The sequence below is a fragment of the Grampus griseus genome, assembly GCF_964374135.1.
Source record: "Grampus griseus genome assembly, chromosome: 4".
NCBI lineage: Eukaryota > Metazoa > Chordata > Mammalia > Artiodactyla > Delphinidae > Grampus > Grampus griseus.
In genome coordinates, this window is record NC_138997.1 from 80,816,113 (window position 1) to 80,835,361 (window position 19,249).

Consider the following 19,249-nt stretch of genomic DNA (forward strand, 5'->3'; position numbering starts at 1 on the left):
TAAACTATTTTTCTTCAAAGGAGGTTTATAGACACTCCATACACATACAATGGACCAGAAAAGGTGCTAGCTTCACAACCAGAATACCAACGTTTATATTTGGCTTTTTATTTATTAGCTGTAGGGCTTAAAGCAGGTCGATTAAATTGCCTCAAACACAGAATTCTCAACTGTAAACCAGGAATAATAATATCTCCTTACTTCTGGTACTTCATAAGTCGTGAAGAGCTTTAGAAATGAGTTAAGATTACCAGTCTGTCAACTGCAATCTCCACATTAATAGCCACCAGAACTTATAAAAATTAAGCTTTCCATTTCTTTGCCGGATCAGGGCCGGGGTGTGTGTGTGTAAGGGGATATTGCTCGGTAAAGCGAAGGGTGAATGATCTGTAGCCAGTGACCCGGGAATGGGGTTCACGAGAAGCCCAAGCCTAGAAACCGTGCGTGCAGAGGATGACGCTCTAGATCTTGAGACCTGCGTGTGCAGATTTCCCCGTGAATAATGTACATCGCCACCAGGTGATCTGTAAATTGCACCAGTCACAGACAATACAATTTGGGATTATTTTTTCGCAGGCTTTTCACTCGTTTTAAGGCGCTGAGCAGTCGCGCGGCTTGCCAGGTGTTTAGCTGCAATAAATGAGGCAGCTCCTGACACCCGAACGAGTCAACTTCACCGCGACCCTCCAAGCGCTTTCACACAACTCGTTCTTTCTACCGTGCGAAGTTTGGGTTCTCTTCAGATCCAGTCTGCTCATTTCCAGCCGTGGCGGGGTTCCCTCTTCCCCCAAAGCACGAACCCCAGCCGCGGTCCCAGAAATGAGAGGCCTCCCTCCCCGCCTTCTCTTCAATTTTCCTTCCTATTCCCTTGTTCCTTCAACTTCGCCCCTGCGCTCCCTTCCCCACTTCTCACGCACTCGGGAGGACGAAAGGAGATCACAAGCTCCTATCCTCAAAGCGACTCTTGGCGGGCTTCTTCCCGCTCCCCCGGGGTTCGTAAGTTATTTACCTTCATCTCAAAGCTCGAGCAGCCGCGCGATCTGGCAAGTGCGCAGACGCACGCAGTCTCCTTCAAGAAGGCTACCGCGTTCCCGTCTCCCAGGAGACCGCGCGAGCAATGGCCAATCAGCGAGCGCCAGCTGAAAACAGTGCCTAGCGGCGACCTCCGCGAAGAAGAGCGGGAGGTGTGGACTGAGATCACGTGAAGCCCGAGAAGCAAGGCCCAGAGAAGTTGAACCTCGCGAGGGTTTGCAGCGCCCTTGCTTTCTGGCTGGGCCCTGATTGGATGCGACCCAGGGGAGGCTGACTCTATGAGACGTTGGAAAGCGCCTGCGTAAATTTCGGCCCCGGCTGCTAAGAAGTCAATAGTAGCCAGAGGAGGGCGCTGAGAATTTCAAGAAAAGAAAGGAACTGAGTGTGGATAAAAGGAGGGGGGAGTTGGTTCATGGGGCAATACTCTTAAGCAATCCACGCAAAGAGATCACTCTGAAGCTATTCAAGGGATGTTAAAATTGAAGACTGATTTCTGCTGGGGATATATTTGTATCTTCAGATGTTTAAATTTGGGTGCAAGACCTGCACGTTTAAACGGAGATTTTTTTTTTTTTTTTTTTTGCGGTACGCGGGCCTCTCACTGTTGTGGCCTCTCCCGTTGCAGAGCACAGGCTCCGGACGCGCAGGCTCAGCGGCCATGGCTCACGGGCCCAGCCGCTCTGCGGCATGTGGGATCCTCCCGGACCGGGGCACGAACCCGTGTCCCCTGCATTGGCAGGCGGACTCTCAACCACTGCGCCACCAGGGAAGCCCCGGGAGATGTTTTTAATAGGTGACTGAGTGAAGGAGAAAAAGGTTAGAGAAGTAGAAATTCAGAAATTGTCCTTGTAGTATTTAAAACAGAGTGAATGGGACTTTTTTAGATTTCGGGAATGTGAGACAAAATTTTACCTTTACCTTTGGGGCCTGAGAATTAAACTGACATAAGACCAATTAACAGGGGAAAAGCATACAAATTTCTATGTATTATGTTTACCTGATATGAGAGAATGAGTTAAAAAGAAAACAAAAATCCCACATCAACATATTAATTTGGGGGGGCGTATTTCCCTCTATTTTTTGCCCCTATGTATACCAATTTTACTATGTATTTATAATTATGGTATTTATGTGTGTATTTAACACATTTATTTAGGTCAAATAATATAACACATTTATTAGGGTGCTTAGTACTGAGCAGTAGAAAAGCGTACAATCCTAATAATTTTAGTTTCCCCATACCAAGAAAATCAACTTTTTCCACTCCTTCCACTGCTTCTGAGGCTGAATCATTTACAAAAATTGGTTCTCTAACTTTACTGTGTATCTGGTAGGTTTCGTGGGTGTCAGACTCACCTAGAGGGCCTGTTGAAACACAGATTGCTTGGTTCCACCTGGAGTCTCTGATTTAGTCCTTCTGGGGTTGATGTGGAGGATTTGCATTTCTAACACATTTTCAGGTGATGCTGATTATGCCCATCTGTGGATTACACTTTGAGGCCACTGTTCTCTAAATATTTGTTTCCTAAAGCCTCTCCACTTTTTTGTCCTACGTGTTATACTAAAAACAGTCTGTATTCCTTTTTATGTTGATTAAATTTACAAAGCAACAAATCTTTTCCAAGTATATGCCTCTGAAAGTCACTTTTCAATTTATTATTTTTAAGCGCAAGGAGCATTTGGTATTATTTTAGATAAAACAGGGATCCTAATTATTGCCTAGTTTTTTGTTTTTTATTACTCTGTTTTTCTCATTAGGCTAACAGAATAGGCAGGATTTCAACAGGTGGATAAAAGAGAAAGGATACTTAGAGGTAATGAGGTACAAGGTGGAAGATGCAGACAAACTGATTTGAACCCAGTAACAACCAGTTAGTAACAGATTATGTACTTAACTTTCTCAGCTTCACTTTTTTTTTAATTGAAACATATATTTGACATATAGCGTGGTATAGATTTAAGGTGTACAACATGTTAATTTGACGCATTTATATACTGTAATATGATTGCCATTGTAGCAATAATTATCAGCTTCACTTTTCTTTCTTTTTTTTCTTTTTTTCTGGCTGCACCTTGGCTTGCAGAATCCTAGTTCCCCAACCAGGGATTGAACCTGGGTCATGGCAGTGAAAGTGCCAAGTCCTAACCACTGGACTGCCAGGGAACTCCACCTAAGCTTCACTTTTATTATCTATAATGGAACTTGAAAATTGATAAAAAATATTTTTAGTTGTGGTATTCTTCTGGAAGTTTTTGTAACCTTGGAAATATGTGTATCCTTACCTAAATACAAAATTTTATGTAAAATATTTGGGAAAGAAGAGAAATACAGCTTCCCATTCTAAAATTTAAGAACCAGGAACATGATTAAACCTGTACATCTGGGAAAGGATCTGGTGTCCATTTGTGGGGAGAGATTCACTGAAGAGTTAGCCAATCTGTTATACAATCTATGGGAAGGGATAATTCTAGAGTGCACAGAGCTATTTTTTAAAATGAACTATACAACTTAAAATTGATTCCTTATTTAAGTATAAATAAATATGTTATTATAGTAATCTTCAGGAACCTCTAATTTATCTGGAAAAGTATGGCATTATGAGAAAGTATTTGCCAGAATCTGGGTAAAAATGGTATGAAGCTTCTCAAACGGATATTGAGAAAAATGAATAACATAACTTGTTATAATATCAGAAAAACGTTTTTCCAAAGAGAGAAAGAGGAGAGCTTCCAAGGTGAAGAGAAAGCGGGATAGCATGGGATTGGGGATGGAAAATAATGACACTTAACACTAAGTACAGATAAAGAAACTAGGAAATTTAGGTGGAATTCAGATTTTAAAGATAAATAGATATAAATTCAGAAAGTTTTTATTGCATACTACACTTCCAGGAAATGCCAATATTGTTTGATCATCTTATAATTTGCCTCCAGTTTATCATTTACACTTCCAAACTTTAAAATGATAGCCATTTGAGGAAATAATTTCCTACCAACAGTATATAGAGGGCTTCCCTGGTGGCACAGTGGTTGAGAATCTGCCTGCCAATGCAGGGGACAGGGGTTCGAGCCCTGGTCTGGGAAGATCCCACATGCCGTGAAGCAACTAGGCCCGTGAGCCACAACTACTGAGCCTGCGCATCTGAAGCTTGTGCTCCGCAACAAGAGAGGCCGCAACAGTGAGAGGCCCATGCACCACGATGAAGAGTGTCCCCCGCTCGCCGCAACTAGAGAAAGCCCTCGCACAGAAACAAAGACCCAACACAGCCAAAAATAAATAAATAAATAAAACAAAAATTATATAGAAAGGAAGTCTAATAAGCCTAACAATAACTAGGGAAAGACAGTGTATTCAAAAATAATATCTGGGGCTTCCCTGGTGGCACAGTGGTTAAGAATCCACCTGCCAACGCAGGGGACACAGGTTTGAGCCCTGGTGCAGGAAGATCCCACATGCCACGGAGCAACAAAGCCTGTGCGCCACAACTACTGAGCCTGCGCTCTGGAGCCTGCGAGCCACAAGTACTGAAGCTCACACGCCTAGAGCCTGTGCTCTGCAACAAGAGAAGTCACTGCAATGAGAAGCCCACACACCACAACAGAGTAGCCCCTGCTCGCTGCAACTACAGAAAATCCGTGCACAGCAACAAAGACCCAACAGCAGCCAAAAATTAATAAATAAATAATAAATAAATTTATTTATTTAAAAAATATATATATATATAATTGAATATTCAAAATTAAGCCAATTATTTTTGTCTAGTTCTGTGCCAAGCATGATTCTAGATGCAGATACATGGCTATGAATCAAATAGCCAAGGAAATTAAGAAATTAAAATTAGTTCTGGGAGATGGAGTCAAGATGGCTGTGTAGGAAGACATGGAGTTGTCATCTCCCCACAACTAGGGCACCTGCCGGCCACTGGTGGGGGACTCTGCTGCCCATGGAGACGGGAGGAACCCCAAAGTGAACCAGTGTGGTGTAGGGAGACTGAGGGGGTAGGAGAAGTGGAGCCCAGGGGGGATAGGTGCCCCTGAGACCGGGGAGATCAGGAGAGGCAGGTGGGAGGGACTCTCCGGGAAGAGGGGGAGAGGAGTAGAGGGTGATCGCCTGGCCCACCAAGCCAGGGAGCCTGCTGAGCTACCAAGCCAGTCCTGCCCCCTCCAAAGCCCCATACAGGCCGTGTGGGTCCTGGGGGCAACAGGAGGGAGGCTAGGAAGATGAGGAGAGGCAGGCGGGAGGAGCCCTCCAGGAGGAGCGGGAGAGGAGCAGAGGGCGCTGGCCTTGTCCACTCATCCTGGGAAGCCTGCTGGGCTCCCAGGTGAGGTCCCCTGCCCTCTGAGACCAGGGGAAGGGCACAACTGGGCCCCTTCTGTTCCTTGAGCCTAAGCCACACCCCCCACATCCCCCAGGGCCTTTTCCAGCCCTGTGGGTCCTAAGCATTTGCCCTGCCCTCCACCCAAACCTCGCCCTTGCTTAGGACCCACCCTCCACAGCCAAGGTCTTCCCCCCTCCCTTTTTTTTTCTTTTCCCTCCTCCTCTTTTTTACTATTGTGGTACTCATGTACCTTCTGGTTGTTGATTCATCTCTATTTTAATCTTTATACTCTTCCTAACATATCTGTTAGTTTCCTAGAGTAATTTTATTTTTTACTTTGTTATTGTTCTTTTTTTTTTTTGCCACTCCAGGCAGCTTGCAGGATCTTGGTTCACGAGCCTGGGGTTGGGCCAAAGCTCCTGCGGTGGGAGCTCCAAGTCCGAACCACTGGACTAACAGAGAACCTCAGATCCCAGGGAATATTCATCAGAGTGAGGTCTCACAGAGGTCCTGATCTCAGTACCAAGACCCAGCTCTACCCAATAGACTACAAACTCCAGTGTTGGAAGCCTCAGGCCAAACAACCAGTAAAACAGGAACACAATCCCACTCATAAAAAAAAAAAAAGAGAGACAGCAAAAAAATACATCACAGATGAAGGAGCAAGGTAAAAACCTACAAGACCAAATAAATGAAGAAGAAATAGGCAATCTACCTGAAAAAGAATTCAGAGTATGATAGTAAAGTTGATCCAGAACCTCGGAAATAGAATGGAGGCATGGACTGAGAAAATATAAGAAATGTTAACAAAGATCTAGAAGGACTAAAGAACAAACAGAGATGAATAACACAATAATTGAAATGAAAAATACACTAGAAGGAATCAGTAACAGAATAATTGAGGCAGAAGAATGAATAAGTGAGCTGGAAGACAAAATAGTGGAAATATTTGCTGAGAAGCAGAATAAAGAAAAAAGAATGAAAAGAAGACAATCTCAGAGACCTCTGGGACAACCCTAAATGCACCAACATTCAAATTATAGGGGTCCCAGAAGCAGAGAAAAAGAAAGGGTCTGAGAAAATATTTGAAGAGATTATAGTTGAAAACTTCCCTAACATGGGAAAGGAAATAGTCACCCAAGTCCAGGAAGCACAGAGAGTCCCATATAGGATAAAACCTAGGAAAAACACACCAAGACACATATTAATCAAACTAACAAAAAATAAATTCAAGGAAAAAATATTAAAAACAGCAAGGGAAAAACAAAATATAACATACAAAGGAATCCCCATAAGGTTATCAGCTGATTTTTCAGCAGAAACTGCAGGCCAGAAGGGAGTGGCAGGTTATACTTAAAGTGGTGGAAGAGAAAAACCTTCAACCAAGATTACTCTACCCAGCAAGGATCTCATTTAGATTCAATGGAGAAGTCAAAAGCTTTTCAGACAAGCAAAAGCTAAGAGAATTCAGCACCACCAAACCAGCTTTACAACAAATGCTAAAGAAACTTCTCTAAGTGGGAAACACAAGAGAAGAAGAAGGCCCACAAAAACAAACCCAAAACAATTAAGAAAATGGTAATAGGAACATACATATTGATAATAACCTTGAATGTAAATGGATTAAATGCCCCAACCAAAAGACACAGACTGGCTGAATGGATACAAAAAACAAGACCCATATATATGCTGTCTACAAGAGACTCGCTTCAGACCTAGGGACACATACAGACTGAAAGTGAAGGGATGGAAAAATATATTCCATGCAAATGGAAATCAAAAGAAAGCTGGAGTAGCAATACTCATATCAGATAAAATAGATTTTAAAATAAAGACTGTTATAAGAGATAAGGAGGGACACTACATAATGATCAAAGGACCCAAGAAGAAGATACAACAATTGTAAATATTTATGCACCCAACATAAGAGCACCTCAATACATAAGGCAAATGCTAACAACAATGAAAGGGGAAATCGACAGTAACACAATAATAGTAGGGGACTTTAACACCCCACTTTCACCAATGGACAGAGCATCAAAAAAATATAAACAGGAAAATACAAACAGACCTATCACAAATAATGAAATTGAAAGTGTAATTAAAAATCTTCCAACAAACAAGAGTCCAGGACCAGATGGCTTCACAGGCGAATTCTATCAAACATTTAGAGAATAGCTAACACCCATTCTTCTCGAACTCTTCCAAAAAATTGCAGAGGGAGAAACACTCCCAAATTCATTCTATGAAGCCACCATCACCCTGATACCAAAACCAGAAAAAGATATCACAAAAAAAAGAAAATTATAGACCAATATCACTGATGAACATAGATGCAAAAATCTTGAACAAAATACTAGCAAACAGAATCCAACAGCACATTAAAAGGATCATACACTATGATCAAGTGGGATTTATGCCAGGGATGCAAGGATTCTTCAATATACGCAAATCAATCAATGTGATACACCACATTAACAAATTAAGGAATAAAAACCATATGATCATCTCAATAGATGCAGAAAAAGCTTTTGACAAAATTCAACACCCATTTATGATAAAAACTCTCCAAAAAATGGGCATAGAGGGAAACTACCTCAACATAATAAAGGCCATATATGACGAACCCACAGCAAGCATCATACTCAATGGTGAAAAACTGAAAGCATTTCCACTAAGATCAGGAACAAGACAAGGATGTCCACTCTCGCCACTCTTATTCAACATAGTTTTGGAAGTCCTAGTCATGGCAATCAAAGAAGAAAAAGAAATAAAAGGAATACAAATTGGACAAGAAGAAGTAAAACTGTCACTGTTTGCCAATGACATGATAGTATAAATAGAAAATCCTAAAGATGCCACCAGAAAACTACTAGAACTAATCAGTGAATTTGATAAGGTTGCAGGATACAAAATTAACGCACAGAAATCTCTGGCATTCCTATACACCAACAATGAAAAACAGAAAGAGAAATTAAGGAAATACTCCCATTTACCATTGCAACAAAAAGAATAAAATACCTAGGAATAAACCTGCCTAAGGAGGCGAAAGACTTGTACTCAGAAAACTATAAAACACTGATGAAAGAAATCAAAGATGACACAGATGGAGAAATATACCATGTTATTGGATTGGAAGAATCAATATTGTGAAAATGACTATACTACCCAAAGCAATCTACAGATTCAGTGCAATCCCTATCAAACTACCAATGGCATTCTTCACAGAATTAGAACAAAAAATTTTACAATTCGTATGGAAACACAAAAGACCCCGAGTAACCAAAGCAATCTTGAGAAAGAAAAACGGAACTGGATGAATCAGGCTCCCCGACTTCAAACTATTCCACAAAGCTACAGTAATCAAGAAGTATAATACTGGCACAAAAACAGAAATATAGATCAATGGTACAGGATAGAAAGCCCAGAGATAAACCCATGCACATATGGGCACCTAATTTATGACAAAGGAGGCAAGAACATACAATGGAGAAAAGGCAGCCTCTTCAATAAGTGGTGCTGGGAAAACTAGACAGATACATGTAAAAGAATGAAATTAGAACACTACCTAACCCCATACACAAAAAATAAACTCCAAATGGATTAAAGACTTAAAGGTAAGATCAGACACTATAAAACTCCTGGAGGAAAACATAGGAAAAACACTCTTTGACATAAACCACAGCAAGATCTTTTATGACCCACCTCCTAGAGTAACAGAAATAAAAACAAAAATAAACAAATGGGACTTCATTAAACTTAAAAGCTTTTGCACAGCAAAGGAAACCATAAACAAGACAAAAAAAACAACCCTCAGAATGGGAGAAAATATTTGCAAATTAAACAACAGACAAAGGATTAATCTCCAAAATATACATACAGCTCATGGAGCTCAATATCAAAAAACCAAACAATCCAGTTAAAAAATGGGCAGAAGACCCAAATAGACATTTCACCAAGGAAGACATACAGATGGCCAAGAGGCATATGAAAAGATGCTCAACATCACTAATTATTAGAGAAATGCAAATCAAAACTACAATGAGGTATCACCTCATGCTGGTCAGAATGGATATTATCAAAAAATCTAGAAACAATAAATGCTGTAAAGAGTGTGGTGCAAAGGGAATTCCCCTCCTGCACTGTTGGCGGGAATGTAAATTGATACAACCACTATGGAAAACAGTATGGAGGTTCCTTAAAAAACTAAAAATAGAACTACCATATGACCTGGCTATCCTACTACTGGGCATATACCCTGAGAAAACCATAATTCAAAAAGAGACATGTACCACAATGTTCATTGCAGCACTATTTACAATAGCCAGGACATGGAACCAACCTAAATGTCCATCAACAGATGAATGGATAAAGAAGATGTGGCACATTTATACAATGGAATATTACTCAGCCATAAAAAGAAACGAAATTGAGCTATTTGTAATGAGGTGGATAGACCTAGAGTCTGTCATCCAGAGTGAAGTAAGTCAGAAAGAGAAAGACAAATACCGTATGCTAACACATATATATGGAATTTAAGAAAAAAAAATGTCATGAAGAACCTAGGGGTAAGACAGGAATAAAGACACAGACCTACTAGAGAATGGACTTGAGGATATGGAGAGGGGGAAGGGTAAGCTGTGACAAAGTGAGAGAGTGGCATGGACATATATACACTACCAAACGTAAAATACATAGCTAGTGGGAAGCAGCCGCATAGCACAGGGAGATCAGCTCGGTGCTTTGTGACCACGTAGTGGGGTGGGATAGGGAGGGTGGGAGGGAGACGCAAGAGGGAGGTGATATGGGAACATATGTATATGTATAACTGATTCACTTTGTTATAAAGCAGAAACTAACACACCATTGTAAAGCAATTATACTCCAATAAAGATATTAAAAAAAAAAGAAAATTGAGTTATTTGTAGTGAGGTGGGTGGATCTAGAGTCTGTCATCCAGAGTGAAGTAAGTCAGAAAGAGAAAAACAAATACTGTATGCTAACGCATATATGTGGAATCTAAAAAAAAAAAAAAAAATGGTACTGATGAACCTAGTTGCAGGGCAGGATTAAAGAGGTAGACATAGAAAATGGACTTGAGGACATGGGGTAGGGGGGCGAAGCTGGGGCGAAGTGAGAGTAGCATCAACACTACATCATACACTACAGAATGTAAAATCGTTTGCTTGCGGGAAGCCGCAGCATAACACAGGGAGATCGGCTCAGTGCTTTGCGATGACCTAGAGGGGTGGGATAGGGAGGATGGAAGGGAGGCTCAGAGAGAGGGGCTATGGGACGTGTAAGCATATGGCTGATTCACTTTGTTGTGCAACAGAAACTAAACCAGTATTGTGAAGCAATTATACTCCAATGCAGAGCTATAAAAAAAAAAAAACCAAACCAAACAAACAAAAAATTAGTTCTGGGTCCATGACAATTTAATGATTCCTATTCTCTAGGGGAAATGTTTTGTATTACTCTCCGGAGTTCATATTGTAGTTCTTAATCCTGACTGCCATTAGAATGACTTGGGGGTCACCCGGGGTGGCTCAGGCTCAACCCAGATTTATTGAAACAGAATTTCTAGAGATGAAGCCTATCTTTTATTTCTTTCCTGCTCTGTCTCTGTCTCTCTCTAATTCTGTGGTGTACAGAGGTGAGAACCATTCGTTTATTTACATTTGGACCAGTATGCCAAATGTAAAACAGCAGATGGAACGCCTGTTTTGTTTCTGAAAGTGGAGAGCTAATTCTGGTAAAAGCCTATGCTCACTAATGTAAAATGGCTCAGTTGCTCTGGAAACCAGTTTGATGGTTCCTTAAAAAGTTAAACATAGAATTACTTATATGAATCAGCAATCCCACTCCTAGGTATATACCCCAAAGAATTAAACACAGGGATTCAAACAAATACTTGTACACATATGTTCATAGCAGCACTATTCACATTAGCCAAAAGGTAGAAACAACCCAAATGTTCATGAAAGGATAACCAAATTTTGGTATACACATACAATGGAATATTGTTCCAAAATAAAAAGGAATGAAGTGTTGCTACATTTCATGCTACAAAATGGAGGAATCTTGAAAATATGCCAAGTGAAAGAAGCCTGACATAAAGTCACGTATTGTATTATTCTACATGAAATACCCAGAATAGGTAAATCCACAGAGCTGGGATGCAGACTGGTGGTTGCCAGGAGCTGGGGAAAGGAGGGATGGGAGGTTATTTCTTAGTGGCTACAGGGTTTTCTTTTGGGCTTATGAAAATGTTTTGGAACTAGACAGAGGTGGTGGTTACACAACCATATGAATATACTAAATACTACTGAATCGTCCACTTTAAAATGGATATTATGTTACATGAATTTTGACTTAATTAAAAAAAAAGCCTATGCACATTGAATCTTTACATTTAATGTGATTTTCTTGATAAACAAAACTAGCTTTTCTGAAAATCAGATTAAACCTTGTCATAAAACAACTATTGAATCTACCTAATCACACGATCCAGGCTGTTTGTTTGTTTCATAAAGAGCCTTAGGTAGAAGCTCTCACTTACCTATATTCTGAATATACCTAAGAATATACTGTATCTGGGGATTTGAATTTTTTTTAAATTGGGTGTTTAGGTCCTCAGTGAGGAGCATGCAGTGACCAAAGGGTATCCCTTGTCTCAATTATTAGTGATTTTTTAAAAATATTATGTCTTTATTTTTTTAAATTTTTATTTATTTATTTTTTGGCTGCATTGGGTCTTTGTTGCTGCACGCAGGCTTTCTCCAGTTGTGGAGAGCGGGGGCTACTCTTTGTTGTTGTGCGTGGGCTTCTCACTGCGGTGGCTTCTCTTGTTATGGAGCACGGGCTCTAGGTGCGCGGGCTCAGTAGTTTTGTCTCACGGGCTGTAGAGCACAGGCTTAGTAGTTGTGGCACACGTGCTTAGCTGCTCCGTGGCATGTGGGATCCTCCTGGACCAGGGATGGAACCCGTGTCCCCTGCATTGGCAGGTGGATTCTTAACCACTGCACCACCAGGGAAGTCCCTTAGTGTTAGTGATTTTAAAACTTCTGGATGGACCTGTCCTCCAAGGGTAAATCATTGAAAATAATGCTTTCTCTAAAAGGGCAGAGGAGAAGCATGCCAAAGGGAAGGAAAGAAATTAAGGAAAATAAAAAGAATAGGAAAAATCAGAGTAGTAGGGTTGAGAAATGTGAATATTGTCTTAAGTAGCTGCAGACTTCAAGATTTTTCTTGAAAACACACCAGAAATGTGAATTTTTCTTAAAAAAAAAAGAAAAAGATATCCTATGGTATTTAAAAATGCCAAGCGGATGGGATATATTTGGAACCAAGGGAAAAGTTACTATTTGAGAGTGAAAAGTTACTATTCTGAAAGAGTGAAAATAATGGATAAGTAATGTAACTGTTACACTGCAACATTCTATGATAAACACACAGGATCAGACTTACAGGGCAGAAGTGGTCAGGGACCCGAGACCTGCCCTTAGATTTCTTCTAGCTGATACTTCTATCTATAGGAGGACCACTAATATAACACAGAGCTAAGGCCCTAAAACACTCTGGTTACATCAGGTCTTTCAAACCCTAAGGCTATTCCTGAATATAAAACACCTTTTCATCTTCCTAGTTAATGTGTACAATATATGCTACTCATTTCAAAGGTTTCAGCATTTTTTTCCATGCCTTCACTCACTTTATCTAATCTCTTCCACAGGGAAGGGTATCAATTTGCTTCTAAGAATTTCTTGGAAGGAAGAAATGGAAAACTGAATTTTGTCTGCTTCATTTGCAATATGGATCATTTTCATAAAATCGATCTCATATTGATGGAGTTATATGCGGAGAAGCTATCATTGGCAAATCTGAGATCAGATGTGCAGTTTTCAATAATCAACTACTTGTAGATGATTTTCAACTCCACTAATGTTTCCTATACATCTGAGGAAGGCAAGAAATTTGCTTTGTGGAAAACTGGAAGGAAGAGGCCTAGAACACAGTGAACATGTGTTAAGCCTAAAATGGGCCTACTTTTTAAAAACCACTTTCCCAAATTTTGAAACGATCAGAGTTACAGAAAAGTAACGCCCCCCTGCCCCGACTCCTGCCCCGAATTGTTTGAGAGTAGGTTGCCAGCATGATGGCCCATCACCCCAGAATACATTGTATTTCCTACAAAGACAGTTATCTACAAAACCACAATACAACCATAAAAATCAAGAAGTTAACATTGATACATTACTATCATCTAATTCACAGAACCATTCAACTTTTGACAGTTGCCTCTATAATGTTGCTTACAGTGAAAGAATTCAATCCAGGATCATGCATTGCATTTAATTGCCATTTTTCTTTAGTCTTCAATCTGGTATAGCTACTCAATCTTAACTTTCATGCCTCAACATGTTTGAAAATTCCAGGCTAGTTGTTTTGTAGACTGACCCTCAATTTTACTTCGTCTGATATTTTCTCATGATTAGATTCATGTTATGCATTTTCGGCAGGAGTATCACAGAAGTAATGCTGTGTTCTTCTCATCCCATTCTATCATGTGGCATAAGATTTTGATTTGTCCCATTACTGATGATTTTCAGTTTGATCACTTGACTAAAGTGGTATCTGCCAGGCTTCTTACCTGTAAAGTTATCCTTTGCCCTTTGTAATAAATGAATATTTTGGGGGGAAGATATCTTAGAACCATGTAAATATCTTGTTCCTCATCAAACTTTCAGTTTGTGTGTTTATTTATACCTGTATGGATTCCTGTGTTATTCAAAGGGATATAATTCATTATTCTCATTTATTTTTATGCTTAAATTGGCTCCATTTTGGCCAGTGGAAGCCCCTCGAAGCTGACTTCTGTGTACTTTTGCTATGTCCCCAACATTCTTTGAGCACAGTCTTGTTTACTGGCACAATAAGATATTCCAGGTTCACCATGTATTTTCCCTGCCTCAACTCTGGAACCAGCCATTTGCCCAAGGATCCGTCATTCCTTTTGGTAGAAAGTGATGTTTAGAAGTCAAGATCTGGGCACAAGATGTGATCACTGTTATTCCCAGACTCTCTGTGGACTGAGCTAGGGAATATATCTATTTATCTGTTTATTATCTATCTATCATCTATCTAAATCTATCTTGAAAACTGAGTTCATACTAATGTGCCCAATTCCAATTCAACACTACAGTGTTCATTCTAGTTTTTCTTCCCTTTTCTGTATTCATAACTCTCTTCTCCAACAGTGAGAATCTGGTCTTTCATTATCCTTAATATAATCACTAATTTGATTAATCCCCTTTAATAGTTCTGGGACCAATTCCAATGTCTGCAGGGTTTTTCCACACCACCAAGCAATTCTCTGATATCAGCTGGGTGTCTTGCAATTCAACTCAACTCTGACACTACCTGGAAATATCCCGGCAGATCCTACAGGTTAAGGGCTCAGTCCTTAGACTGTTACCCCCTACTCACCCACCCTCACACTCCTAACACCAATCTCAAGCCCAGGCGTCACCTGTGATTCTGACCAAATAGCTATAGATTGGAGGTTTCAACAACCTCCTCCTTAGGTTCCATCCATTTGCTAGAGCTGCTCACAGGAACATTTTATTTACCAGTTTATAAAAGGATATAATGCAGCAACAGCCAGGTGGAAGAGATGCATAGGGCAAGGTATGGAGAAAGGGTTCAGAGCTTCCAGTCGTTGCTGAGCATTCCATTCCTCAAATCTCCACGTGTTCACCAACCCAGAAGTTCTCCATCCCTTTGGGTTTTTATGGAGGTTTCACTACAAAGCACGATTGGTTAAATCATTGGCCATTGGTGATTAATTCAACTTCTAGCCTCTCTCCCCTCCCCTGAGGTAAAGGAGGTGGGACTGAAAATTCCAACCCTCTAATCACTAAGTTGGTTCTCCTGGCAACAGACCTCCATCCTTAGGTGCTTTCGGAAAGTTACCTCATTAACACACACAAGACACCCTGATCGCCCTCAGCTCAGGAAATTCCAAGGGTTTTAGGAGGCTGCCAGAAACTGGAAGACAAATAGTGATACACATTTCTTATTATAAGTCACAACATCACACTCTTGTATGCAAACACTCTCTAATCCCTGCCCCCATTCCCTCTCTGCCCAGATGCCCACGCCTCCCTGCTGGGCTCTAAGTCCTCTTTCCAGACTTTCATTATGTGTCATCATCCTCACACACACCTTCCTCACTGCTCAGGCTCTGACTTTCTAATGCCAGGCTGCCCCCTGTGTGGTTACCCTCCTTACCTTGCTTGGGGTCTGACACCCTACCCCAGGCCATCCCTCTCCTCTGTAGGATGCCCTCTTCACCCCACTTGGACTCCAATACCTCACATGGGGCTACCATGACGTCCCTCAGCACCACTGCAGGTGCCATCCTTGTCATATTCCACCTAATGGCTTTAGATCGCATTATTAGGATAGGAAAATGCTTTTTTAAAATGAAATTTAAATTACTTTTTTTTTTTCTAATTAAAAAAAAAACTATATTTTGGCTGAGCTGGGTCTTTGTTGCAGCGCACGGGCTCTCTTAGTTGCCCCGAGGCATGTGGGATCTTAGTTCCCCTGACCAGGGATTGAACCCACATCCCCTGCATTGGAAGGTGGCTTCTTAACCACTGGACCACAAAGGAAGTCCCTAGTATGTTTTTATCTGAATTAGATTAATTTTACAGTCATTCATTCTGATTCTCTTACCTACTTTTAAATTGGCTTGGCAACAAAATCAGATGGTACTTTAGGTTGAAGTTACTCGTAAAGAGTATACATTTTTCAAAGGCTGTTGTTTTTACTTTCAAAAGCCTTGTAAATCTTGACAGTTTGTTCCCTATTCTTTATTTCCCCCTTCCCTATTCTTTACTTCCCCCTTCTCTGTTCAACTTCATAATAACCCCTGTAAACCATTTTTTCCCCATTGCCATGTTCTTTCTTTTTTCTTCTATTATTTAGTCACTCATTTTCTTTTCTTTTCTTTTTCATTTCTCCAAGGAAGGGTCCATAGGCTGGTATGACACAGTCTAAGATGGCCACAATAGATTTTGTTGTTATTGTTAGTTCATGCAGAAAAGGAAAAGAACATCCTTTATCGCTCTCTCAATTGACGTTTAGGTAGAACGTGAGATGTACCTCCATGTCTCTGTTGAACTTCTGAATCTGAAGTTTAATTGGGGCTGGACGAGGGAATCAGATCATGGAAGGAATATTAGATGCTACACATTAATTTTAAAATTTGAGACATAGTTTAAATTCAGGGTTGCCTACCATTTACTACAAAAGCAGTGGATTCCCCAAGTCAGGGAATTTCCTACCTGGGATCTTCCATGTTGCTCATGTGGGACTTGGGAGGCAAGGGGAATTAACCCAAAGATGACAGTCATACTGCTTTCTACGCCTTGAGTAATAAAGTCCTTTTTCTCTGATCCAGGAGTTTTGTGTCTTCCGCCAGCATCCATGAAACAATAACAGGATAATTTACTAGCTTGCAAATAGGGCAGGATCAAATTCCAAATCTTAATAACCAGCCGATCCTTTGTGAGTTCAGTCCTCTATTATAGCATTTAATTCTTTATATCAAACCTCCCCTGTTCAAATTATTGTGTGGTTTCTGTCTCCTGATTGGTCCCTGACTAATACATCATAACTACAGAATCATCTTCCTCATAGCCTTAGAATTTTTAAGCATTTGTCTCTATTAAATTATACTAAACTTCTAATAATGGATTCATGACTTTCTACTAATGGCTCATCTTCTCATTTCCACTCATTACTGCTCTACTCAGCATCCCTGCTCTTCACTCTATTGACAGCACCAATTCTTCTCTGTACCCAGTACATTAAATATGCCATCCTTACTAAAATGCCCTGCTTTTGTCCTCTCACCACAGAAACGTACTTAGTAAGGATCAGTTTCTGCATGTGTGTGTGTGTGTATGCACTCATGCACGTAATAGGCAGAACTACCCAGCCTGTTTCTACTCCTTAAAAGCTTCAAATGTAGCACAGATGTGATGAGGACACTATCACAATATCTAACCTTGGCATCAAATAGGTATCATCATCCTATGTAATCAGGACAGCCAGAACTCACCTTCATGTGGCAATCTTTTTTTTTTTTTTTTTTTTTTTTGTGGTACATGAGCCTCTCACCATTGTGGCCTCTCCCGCTGCGGAGCACAGGCTCCGGATGTGCAGGCTCAGCGGCCATGGCTCACGGGCCCAGCCGCTTCGCGGCATGTGGGATCTTCCCGGACCGGGGCACGAACCTGTGTCCCCTGCATCGGCAGGCGGACTCTCAACCACTGCGCCACCAGGGAAGCCCCATGTGGCAATCTTGCATAGATATTTGTTAAAGGCTCTAAGGTCATACACATCTGGTTGGTTTTTAAATTTGGCTCTGTTAGTTTCTACATCATTAAGTCGGAATAATCGTATCTACTTCATAGGGCTACTGTAAAGATTAAATGTATGAACATATACATGATGTACTCAGCACACAGTACCTGCCACGTAATCAAGTTGACTCAACCTCCCTATATTTCAGTAAACAAATGACCAAGTCTGAGGCAATTTAATAAAACATGAGCTTTTAGCCCAATTTCATTTAAATGCTTCAACACCTAAGAGAGGCTCTGCTTGTCTTCAGGCCCAGAGACTCAGTGGGGAGACCTGACATACTGAGTTCAAGGCCTCATTCCTCTGAGGAAGTTCATTCCTCAGTCTTTCATCTTCTTTTAATCACTTTCTTGATGTTGGAAGCTCCACCTTGGTTTACCATTTTCTTTGCTATGTAATTTCTCCACATCCTCTCCAACACTTATTTTCTGTTTTTAAAATTACAGTCATCCTAGTGGATGTGAAGTGGTATCTTATTGTTGTTTGGATTTGCATTTCCCTAATAACTAATGATGTTGAGAATCTATTCATGTGCTTGATGGCCATTTGTATATATCTTCATTGGAGAAATGCCTATTCAAGTCATTTGCCCATTTTAAAATTAGATTGTCTTTTTGTTGAGTGTAGGAGTTCCTTATATATTCTGGATACTAGACTTTTATCAGATATATGATTTGCAAATATTTTCTCCCATTGTGTGGGTTTTCACTTTGATAGTATCCTTTGATAGAGGCTTTTAATTTTGATGAAGTCCAATTTATCTATTTTTTCTTTTGTTGCTTGTGCTTTTGATGTCATATTTAAGAAATCATTGCCAAATCAAAGGTCATGAGGATTTATGCCTGTTTTCTTCTCAGAGTTTTATGGTTTTAGCTCTTATATTTATGTCTTTAATATTTATATATGTTGTAAAGTAAGGACCAAATTCATTCTTTTGAACATGAATATCCCTGAAGAGACTATTTTCTCCATTGAATGGCCTTGGCACCCTTGTTGAAAACGAATTGACCATAATATTTGACCACAGTTTATTTCTGGACTTTCTATTTTATGCTTTTGGTCTATATGTTTATCCCTATACCAGTACCACATTGTTTTGATTACTGTAGCTTTGCAATAAATTTTGAAATAAGGAAATGTGAGTCCTTCAACTTTGTTCTTTTTCAAGATTGTTTTGGCTCTTTTGGGTCCTTTGCAATTTTACGCAAATTTTAGGATCAGCTTTTCCATTTCTGCAAAAAAAGGCCATTGGGCTTTTGACAGAGATTACATTGAATCTATAATTTGTGGAGTATTGCCATCTTAAGTCTTCCAAACCATGAACATGAGATGTCTTCCATTTATTTAGGTCTTATTTAATTTCTTTCAGCAATGTTTAGTAGTTTTCAATGTATAAGGCTTGCACCTCCTTGGTTAGATTTATTTTCAAGTATTGTAAATGGACTAGTTTTAATTTCCAT

General features: G+C 40.2%; 1 protein-coding gene across 1 annotated transcript in view; it reads right to left on the reverse strand.

Moving 5' to 3' along the window:
• WDR19 (WD repeat domain 19) overlaps positions 1–1,054 on the reverse strand; it is an 83,931-nt gene extending 82,877 nt beyond the window's left edge. The window contains exon 1 of the mRNA XM_082652988.1: positions 1,010–1,054. Coding sequence (XP_082509114.1) covers positions 1,010–1,015 — 6 coding nt within the window. The 5' untranslated portion in view covers positions 1,016–1,054. The remainder of the gene's footprint in view (positions 1–1,009) is intronic.
• Between the last annotated feature and the right edge of the window lie 18,195 nt (positions 1,055–19,249).